This window comes from Ochlerotatus camptorhynchus, unplaced genomic scaffold (assembly GCF_037179485.1).
Source record: "Ochlerotatus camptorhynchus isolate MF236.1 unplaced genomic scaffold, CSIRO-AGI_Acam_v1.1 ptg000491l, whole genome shotgun sequence".
NCBI classification, from domain to species: domain Eukaryota; kingdom Metazoa; phylum Arthropoda; class Insecta; order Diptera; family Culicidae; genus Ochlerotatus; species Ochlerotatus camptorhynchus.
Window position 1 is genome coordinate 1181843 of NW_027040976.1, and position 10251 is coordinate 1192093.

The 10251-nt window shown below is 42.1% G+C and overlaps 1 protein-coding gene across 2 annotated transcripts; it reads left to right on the top strand.

The window, feature by feature from the left end:
- Positions 1-1257: 1257 nt before the first annotated feature.
- Positions 1258-3203, top strand: LOC135712536 (B-cell receptor-associated protein 31). Of its 2 annotated transcripts, none has more exons than XM_065235490.1 (4): positions 1258-1347; positions 1477-1762; positions 2048-2337; positions 2424-3203. In XM_065235490.1, exons 2-4 carry the CDS (start codon positions 1513-1515, stop codon positions 2601-2603), a joined length of 720 nt encoding a protein of 239 aa, XP_065091562.1. In that variant the 5' UTR covers positions 1258-1347; positions 1477-1512; the 3' UTR covers positions 2604-3203. The 2 variants fall into 2 exon arrangements, with proteins under 2 accessions (XP_065091562.1, XP_065091564.1); XM_065235492.1 differs by having other exon boundaries at positions 1262-1347; positions 1477-1741; positions 2424-3202.
- The last annotated feature ends 7048 nt before the right edge of the window (positions 3204-10251 follow it).

Sequence of the window (10251 nt, forward strand, 5' to 3'; positions counted from 1 at the left end):
CCTATAAGAATGCAAAAAAGGTATGTGTGACCGATTATACATTTCATTTGACACATGATCTTCATTAACTTTTTGCAAGGCGTCTGCTTATTAGTTGACTTATACATTTTATGAATAATCAGCAATAGAAATTTTCCAAAAGGTATAAGGAAATTTCTATCCGTGTACACGCTGAACCTTTCATTGTTCCCGAACAGCGGAGGTCGGACATAACGATTTACTACCAGAACGTTGGCGGTATGAACGGCCTCGTGGAAGATTATCATCTGGCCGTCATGGATCACTGTTACGACATTTTAGTTTTGATCGAAACATGGCTCAATTATCGAACCATTTCAAACTATGTCTTTGGCGAGATGTAGTCAATATCGAGTCTTTCGGAGTCAATGTTATAATAAGAGTCCCGCTAAGAGTGAAGCCAGAAGTACCAATCGAACTGTCAAGCGGGGTACCAAACAAGCAAAGTAAATAAATATTATTGTTCCCACAGCCAATGAAGTACAAGTATTGCATTCATTACTGACAATATATAAGTAATTTTAGATGAAAAACATTTCTTCGATTTATTTAATGCATTGTGGTATTTATAAAATATACCAAGCATTTGTTTTAAAAAAATTTCAGGTTCAATAATTGTTTTTGTCTCCCAGAAGCTCCGTTATCGACAAGAAATTTTTCACTTCTAAATGAAAGTCATCCGATGCTAACCCAAACAATCTAGTTGCCGTTTACTCTGTCGAAAAATAAATCACAAACAGTGCTGCTTGTTCGCAACATTTTCTCTTGGCGGGACTCTTATTGTAACATCGACTCTGAAGTCTTTTAGAGTCATTATTGGGTATTTTGCGGTTACTATGCATACAGGCCTTTACTGTGGGAATATTATCTGTTTCTTTGGTAACAAAAAAACGCCGAACACGACGCAGAAATCATCGCCATACAAATTCCTATGGCGACGATTTCTGCGTCGTTTTCGGCGTGTTTTGTTACCAAAGAAACAAATAATATTATGGTAATAATTATAGCAGACGGAGCCTTAGGTCAGTCACCTCGATACCTACCTATCCGTCTTTAACGTCTTTGATTGAACTAAATCGAAATGTCAGATTCTACCACGCACACAACGGGACACGTATGTGTAAATAAAAATAAAAGAATGACTCAACAGCCAACAGTAAATTATTTTCTCTCCCGTTTTCTCTCGCACAAAAAGCCACCGGTCGAAGTACAACGGAGTACATTCGTCGTCGTCATTTTGAAAAGATAGGAAGTCTGAGTGCTTAAAGGTGAATCTGTGAATTTGTGATCGAATTTCATAATCTGATAATCACTTTCTTCTTACTAAACGTAAGTATATATCTCAAGAATTCATTGTGCTGGATGAATTATCAATATAGGAAGATTCGTGTCTGCCCAAAAGTGCAAAACCTGGAAAACAAGCCAAATATGTCATTCTATTTTCTCTGCTATTTTTAGAATCGCATCTGCAATCATAAAACAAAGTGTACCAAAATGAGTCTCGTTTGGAGCTTGATCGCTTCGTTCCTGTATGTGGAAATATTCATCGTGTTGATGCTGGTGCTGCCAGTGGCCAGCCCCCAGCGATGGCAACGATTTTTCAAGTCTCGCTTCCTGGCGATGCTGAGCAGCCAAGCCCAGACCTATTTTTATCTGCTGCTGTTTGTGCTTGTTCTGTTCCTGCTGGAAGCCATCCGGGAGATGAGAAAATACTCGCACGTCGGTGAGTTTCATGGGACTGGAGGTAGCTATTATGTGTGATCATTGAAGTTTGATCTTGATGGTGAAATATCTTCGACTTCCACGTCAGTGTTCAACATCCATGGAATCGATTTTTTATTAGTCATCTTGCGATTAGCCACTGGCCTTCACCCCCGGTTGAAGATGTTTCAAATCATCAATAATTTCTTGAATGCAAAAACGGCAATAGAAATGGAAACCTTATGTTTCTTAATATACGCAGCTGAATGCTTACTAGCAGGTTTTACCGTAATTTTCATTTAGTTCAAATATTTGTAACATCTTCCAGATCCAGCCGCTGAACAACACCTGAACGTAGGCATGCAGCACAGTATGCGGTTGTTCCGTGCTCAGCGTAATTTTTACATTTCCGGCTTTGCTATCTTCCTCTCGCTGGTAATCCGTCGTTTGATCTCACTGATCACCACCCAAGCTCAACTGCTAGCCCAATCGGAAGCTTCGCTGAAACAGGCTCAGAGTGCCACCGCTGCTGCTCGTAGTCTAATGTCCCAGCAGAAAAAGGAAGACGAAGCCGGAGATAAGCCTAAACCAACGGCACCGTCGGCTGATGAAGTTTCTGTAAGTACTTTTTTATTTTCAAACCAGTTCAAAATGACGAACTCATTATGATTAAATCGTTTTTATCTTTACCCCGGTTAAAAAAGGCTGACGACCTGAAGAAGCGCGTTGCCGAACTTGAAAGTGAACTGACACGCGAGCGCAAAGATAAGGAAGCAATGAAATCACAGTCGGAAAGCCTTAACCGCGAGTACGACCGACTGACTGAGGAGTACAGCAAGCTGCAGAAGCGGATTACCATCTCCAACGCCGACAAAAGTGACTAAGTTTGGTAACTGCAGGTTTCTTGAAATGTCCATGTGTTTCCCTTATATTATTTCATCTTAAAACTTAGGTTTGTAGGGTTCATCCAATGTAGTCTACTACATTTTCAGTTCATTAAACCGACATTATTAACATTTACCCACGTTGGTTCCATTTCCGAAATAACATCTAAACAAGCTTATTTCACAGGACACGATGTTAGGCTCATTATTTAAAAAAAAGTACATAGAAAGACTATTCTTAAGAATAATCACCCTAGGGACTGTGTAAAAGAAGTCTTTTTTCTTATTGAAGTGTGGATAAGATTGACCAAACATCCTGTCGTGACTAATAAAAGAGGTATACAGGAATTCCTCGAAATAACGTAGGTAACCGTACACTTCCATAAAAGCATACAAATCAACATTATAAATACATGGGGGATTGTCTCCTTTGTCCGATGTTAGTGCTAGTTGAATGGTCGTTAGCGAAAAATCGACGAAGGAAGTGAAAAAAGTCAGTTACGTTATATCGAGGAATAAACGTTCTACATAATCGCATCGGTCGAAGAATTCTTCAAATGAATGTAATGAGGAGTTTTAACGTTTAGGAATTAATAAATAAGGGGTTGTTTATAAAAATTACTCGTATGGCGCTTTTTTCTCATCGAATCTTCAGATCAGCGACGAATGATGACCTTTCAAACCCAAAAACCATTTCCAACAAGGAACACCCAGTAATTTATCATATTTAAGGGTGACAGGCATAATCTGCCCGATAAAGTTCATAATATTGAGTGCCTCGTACGCCATTACGCTAATTCAAAATTGACGTACACATTTTGTGAAAAGCATTTTAAACAAAACGGAATATCAAGTAAAAGTTACCAGTTTTTCAGTAGTTTTTACCCATATTTCACGTAAGCAGTTTGTGGAAATCAGATCTTATTAGCCAGACTAAAATCTACATTTGCCAGCAACACTAACTGGGTGTATCCTACACTCAAAAAATTTGTCACATAAATTCCACTGGAAAAAACACGATACCTTCAGATATTAAAAATAATGTGATCCACATGACGCTAATAACATTAATTACAAATCATATTAAACACAATGTGATAAGTAACGGCGCCGGTGGTGTAGTGGTAAGCGTGATTACCTCTCACCCCAGCAGGCCTGGGTTCAATCCCAGTCGGCGCCGCTGGGATGTTCTGAGGCATAACATCTCTGATCACGCCTTCCTTTCGGATGGAAAGTAAAGCCGTTGGTCCCCGGTTCATGAGTTGATGGGTCGATAGGTGGTAGGGTCCAGGTGTGTGGGAGCTGCTTTCCTGGCACGTCGGGTAGCATTGGTGCTCAGCACGGAAAACAAGATCGACGGAAAAAACAAACCAAAGGAAAAAAAAAACAATGTGATAAGCTTTGAAACTTAGATGAAATATAGATAAATTTCAAGTGATATTCATTTGTAATTGTAATTGTTCAGTGCATAGGCTGTGCCTTCCGCTAAGAAGGCTTATCTAGGGACCAACCCCCTAGTCTATATACACCTACTGTCCTTCCCGTTGCACTCGTCAGCTCGTGCGATACTCTAGACACACATGGGTGGTCGTATCCGGGTCCTCCCCTGGGTAGGCTCGTGTCCGTCCAGGTTCTGGTACATTAACTTATCTATATGCATGGTAATTATACTTTTAAAACTCACCTTTTGATTATAATGTCGAAAATGCTGAAACTAAATAAAGGTTAGCGATCCATATAAGGTGTGTGCTGCGACGGAGTAGTAATTGAAGGAAATGAGGTTCTGATGTGAAGTATAGGTAATTCTAAAATAGGTAAATCAATTAATCATTAGCTGCTAACAGTTACTAATAAATGGGTACGATAAATCACTCATCAATGAGTTTTGCCACTCCCACTGAAAAATGGGCAAAACCTTAATCATAAATGGATATTCGATTCCTACCGTGTATTTAAAGTAAAGTTAGGATCTTATCAAGCAAGCACACACCTTTTACGATTCTTATCCTACTTACGGTTTCCTGCACATACGACTTTTCCTAGATACAAGCTTCGTCCAGTATACATTGGCTGTCTCCAACCGGCATGATTCTTTCTGTCTGCTTCTTCTTGCCGGTGCAAGTTTAATTTTTCTTTTCTTGTTCGAAGTTTCTTTTTCTCCTATTGATCTTCTGGTCGTGTTCCCATTTGTCCTCAGGCAGTTAATATTAGTACATGATAGGAAGAAAGAAAGAAATAGAACAAGTTAAGTGAGAGCCGCATGCATTGGTTACTTATTTGGGTCATGGTGTTGTCTTCCCTATTTATTTGCCTCTATTCGCTCTCATATCGCAACGTTTAACTCTGGATCAACAATAGAAAAGGGCCCATCAGCATTTGTAAACAAACCGCTCCAAAGCCCCCCACTCACAAAGCGAAGGCCACCCACGCAAACCAACACCATCATCGGATAGGGGAAACTTCCACCTACACGAAGATGGTGTTGGCCTGCGTGAGCAGCCTCCGATCCGTGAGAAATGGGCTTTGGACGGTTTGCCCACAAATGCCGATGGGCCCCCCTCCATTGTTGATCCAGAACTCACCCCCTTCCCTCACACTATTATGGTCGGAAAAGAGAACCCATATTTAGGAATCTATCGCGAACTGCGATGCAGAAGATATTAATAGCAAACTAATCTGGAACTGGTCTAAGACATATGACCCAGTGAGTATTGACACCTCACACTGTTGTGAATGAGCACGGACGCGAGATTTACTAGAGTATTAAATGCAAAACGCAAATTCAAAATAAAATTTGACAAGTCATCGTCAATCCCCTTATTCTTGGGCAGGGTCTGACGATGTGAATCTGATTTTGATCAGTGAACGGGCCCCATATGGTACATTTTCTCACTATGAACCTGTCATTTCCAGCCTATCTGAACTATTTAATAAATGGAAACCATAACATGGGTTACGCTTCCCCTAAGCGGGCCCTCCGCATCCTATCTCTGTCTTATCTCAAATGCCAATGGTTTGAATGTATCAATATATACATTGGAAATGACGTTCAATCAAATAAACCCATACCCCACTCACTTGGCCAGGCTTCAGAATCGTCCAGTGGGCAGTGCGCTCTACACTCCAAGATCCCTTTCTTTCAAATTCACCCCAAATTTGATATTTTACCCCTTTGAGTGTTGATTAATCACAATGAAACATTGTGACAGAGCACGGACTTGAGGTTACTAGAGTATTAAATAATCTAGGTCCTATTTAGGATTATATCTGAAAAATCCAAATTTGGCCAACGCCCACCATAAATTTCAAGTGATATTCATGTAGCATAAATTCACTTAGATTCTACATGAATTTATAATGTGAAAATTTCTATGTGGTGATGGCATAAACAAAATCTAACAATTGCTGACGAGTTGCTGCTGAATTTACAAATTCCATTGGAATTATTAAATTTTCCGACGAGTAAATTGTTTTCTTTTAGACATGACTATGTAAATCAATAACTATGAATCAGATAGTACCAGAGCTGAGCCAGAAAAGTTGAGCTCGTTTCTTCGGGACCTTCTGGTCTTAGAGTTACCTCTATGCTAGTAGCATAGAGGTAACCATAAGACCAGAAGGTCCCGAAGAAACGTGCTCAACTTTTTGGTTCAGCTCTGGTACTCTCTTCGATCCCAAGTTAATCGATGCACCCCTCGAAACATAAGAAAATCCACGAACCCCCCATTTTATCTGTCAATCTTTCATAGCGAATCAAAACAAACATAGCGTAGTACTAGAATTTTAAACTAGAATGGGACAGACAGTGCTCCAAACGCGAGGACTTCAGGCGTCTAGCAACAATCAACCAGGACACAAGAAGGACAAAACCCCAGCATTCAGGACGGAGGATTTCCCGCCTCTTCGAGCTCCCCAGCCAAAGGAAAGCAAATTCGCGGGTGAAACCCGCCCCCCTCCAGAAGCTTCCGGTGATTCTGCTGGACAAAGATCTCCATCCCCCCTCCTGGATTCTGGAGACAACCACCAACGCTAAACAACAACCCCGATCTGTTCTCAGCAGATGAACTGATGGAAATCTTCGTCAACATGACCGGTGCTCTTCGTAAGTGTCGCAATAAGTTCATCATCCAGTATGGCGTCTAAACCGCTAACTATCATCACCTGGAATGCTTGCTCTGTAAGAGTAAAAGAGATTGAGCTTGCCGACTTCCTCCGCAAGCACAGCATTGACGTGGGCCTTCTAACCGAGACCCATCTATAGTCCGGCGACACCTTCTGGTTGCCTGACCACAACATTATTCGGCTTGATCGCACCAGCTCCAGGGGGGTGGTGTTGCTGTCATCGTCAGAAAGGGAATCAAGTTTTGCACTCTACCCCACATCCGCACTTGTATCATCGTGGCTGTTAGTGTGGAGGTGGAATCACCAACTGGAAACATCCGGTTTACAGTGTACTGCAAGCAACGGACTAGGAATTCAATTCAAGAACGACCTGACCGCCATCACCCGTACTAGCTCCCGATTCATCGTTGGGGGCGACCTGAATGCCCGCCATGGAGCTTGGCGGAACTACTGTGCAGTTTCCAGACGAACCAACTTATATCTCTCCGGCGGGAAATCCCTCCACCCTGTATTTTTTTTTTCCTGTCGAACATCGGACTATCCAAGCCGGAGGCGCACAACGATCTCAGCTCCGACCACCAACCGGTGGTGACTGAAGTCGGTGTCATCGTGGTTCCTGCTAGATGCTGCATGCGTAAAGACTACCACCATGTCAACTGGGTGTAAATTAGACTGATGCGAAATTTGAAATTTCCGCTCCACAGTGTTCAAAGTCTAGTGTAAATCCGCTGCTAGATGACATCGACCGGGCGTTGGAAGGACTCCTACAGGCCATATCCGTGGCTAACGAGACATGCGTTTGACAAGTTCCTGTGAGGGGTAAGTTTGTTGCTATTGATTCCCACACCCAATTATTGATTCGGTTGAGAAATGTGCGTAGACGCCAGTTTCAGAAGACTGGAGACCTGGGCAAAAACATGAAATGGCCTATCTGAACAGGCAGATTGCTTCCAGAATGGACTCACTCCGAAATGAAAGTTTCGGGCGTGTTGTCCAGAATCTTGACGACCGCTCCAGACCATTCTGGAAGGTAGCCAAGGTCCTGAAAACTCATCCCAAACCCGTTCCACCTCTCAGAGTCGAAAATGATGACGATCAGCTTTTAATCACCCCATAGGAGAAAGCAAATGCGATCGGCGAGCATGGCATTTGCTTGGCTCGACTATTCAAAGTCCGCTCGACGATCAGGTTGCACAATGCGTTTAAAACCTTGATGCCTCTCCTTGTGCCGTGCCTCCGTTGGATACGATTACAGTACAACAGATTTGCTTAGCGCTGAAATGCACCAAGAATATGAAGGCTCCCGGATTTGACGGTATATTCAACTTGATCTTGAAGAGACTCAGCATGAAAGTGCAGTCTCTTCTAACCGCTATCTTCAACAGATGCTTGGAACTGCACTACTTTCCAAGCATCTGGAAAGTAGCAAAAATCATACCAATCCGCAAACCCGGTACGGATCCAACATTGCCTTCAAGCTACAGACCAATCAGCCTTCTTTCAGCGCTGAGCAAATTGTTCTAGAAACTCATTCTCAATCGTTTGCTCAAGTTTGTCGAGGAAAATAACATTCTCCTTCCGGAACAGTTTGGATTCAGAAAGGGGCATTCTACCAATCACCAGCTAGTACGGGAATAACATCCGAAGTAACAAGGCTGTATCCAAGTCCACAGCCATGGCCTTGCTAGACGTTGAAAAGACGTTTGACAATGTTTGGCATGACGGAATTGTGTACAAGCTTTGTAACTTCAACTTTCCTTTACATCTGGTTAAAATCAACCTTAACTACCTCCAGCAAAGGTCGTTTAAGGTATCGTTGAATGGAGTCCCGCAAGGCGTCTGCTGGGCCCCTTGCTTTACAGCATTTACACTTCCAACATTCCTCCCCCTCGGTGACGGTTGCGTGTTTTTCCTGTTCGCAGATGATACCGCAATAGTCGTCAAAGGAAGGATGCCTCGCGAAATAACGAACAAACTTTAACGATGCCTTAACGCCTTTGCTGATTATGCCACCACGTGGAAAATTAAAATCAATGCATCCAAAACTCAAACAAACATGTTCCTCCATCGGCAATCGCCCAAACTGAAACCGGCTCCATCTTGTACTGTAATCATGGATGGCACAAGGGTTGAGTGGTCTGCCGAAGTAACCTATCTCGGGATGTTGTTCGATGAAAAGCTCCTCTTCCGTTAGCATGTAGAGAAAACTGTAGTCAAGTGTTCTGCCTTGGTTAGGTGTCTACCGTATATGTATATCCGTATATCCGCTGATTTGCCGCAGATCCCGCCTCTCAAGGGTGAACAAACTGGCTGTCTACAAACAAATCAGCACCTGCGATTCTCTACGCAGCTCCGGTGTGGGAATCATGTGCACAGACTCACAGGAACAAAATTCAGGTCGCTCAGAATAGAGTGCTGAGGATGGTACTTGATCGTCCTTTCGACACTAGAATAACAAATTTACACGAAGAGGCAGGCATTGCCAAAATAGATTTCAAAATTAACGAAATTAAATGTAATTTATCAGAACATGCTTTGATAAGCAATTTTTATATAGTAGTTGTAGGTTAGTTGTAGTTGTAAATAGTAGTTATAAGTAGTCTCCTTTTTCAAATTTAAAACAAACCAATCCCACCAAGGTGGTCATTCTTAAAACAGGACTAGGAACTGTAATTAATAATAATTGAAATTTCAACAGAACTAAAGTTAAAAAGACGCATCTGTGTCACTTGATAAGTAATACATGTAAACCACACAAATACAAAAATAAAGATCATTTAAAGTCAAAAGTAAAGTCTCGTTGACGGCATTCTGTGGCGGACGGCGGACTATGGAGAGAGCGGACGACCAGCAAAGGACCACCAGCAAAAGGGATAGCGGCACTAGCGGACCAACAGAGGGAGCAGTAGATTCGTGGAAACGTTGTGTTGGTGTTTTCGGTAACACATTTGAAAGGCACAAGTCACACATACTGAAATACAAAATTATGGTTTAAATTCAAATTTGATATGTGACATTTTGACAGCCACCTCATAGCGAATTCGTTTATTATCGGGGTTGGAACCAGTTCCAACCCAGTGCGAAACCGAACTTTTTGTCAGTGCGAACCTCAACCTGAGCTGGGTTTTAAAAACAAACGATCTAACTGACGTTTGTCAGAAAACAAGCAGACCCAATCTTGATACCCGATCCAGGTTGGAACTGAATAATAAACGAATTAGCTATTAGTGATACGCCGATGTTCGCTACCGCCGCCGCCGCCACTGATCAAAGTCAACGGTGTCACGCTGTCCCGCCGCCACCGCCGAATCAAAAATAATGGACAAGTCTGCACTACCAACTAAAGAGAAAGACCGATAAATGCGTGTTCGATGAAAACATGCCAGAGTTATGTCTGCTTGTCTGTGATATTACGTTTACCTTTTTTTTAAATAATATAGTGAGTTTCAAAGAGCTTTTTTTATTCCTGCTCCACAAGGCTATCGGATTGATTGATAACAAACTTAATTTTCACGTTCCTACTCGT

What these genes read in the sequence shown, in the direction of transcription:
- LOC135712536 (XM_065235490.1), top strand. Translation starts at nt 1,513, where the DNA reads ATGAGTCTCGTTTGGAGCTTGATCGCTTCGTTCCTGTATGTGGAAATA. An exon ending in TGAGTTTCATGGGACTGGAG is followed by an intron (nt 1,763 to 2,047) that starts GTAGCTATTATG and finishes AACATCTTCCAG; the next exon opens with ATCCAGCCGCTGAACAACAC. An exon ending in CGTCGGCTGATGAAGTTTCT is followed by an intron (nt 2,338 to 2,423) that starts GTAAGTACTTTT and finishes CGGTTAAAAAAG; the next exon opens with GCTGACGACCTGAAGAAGCG.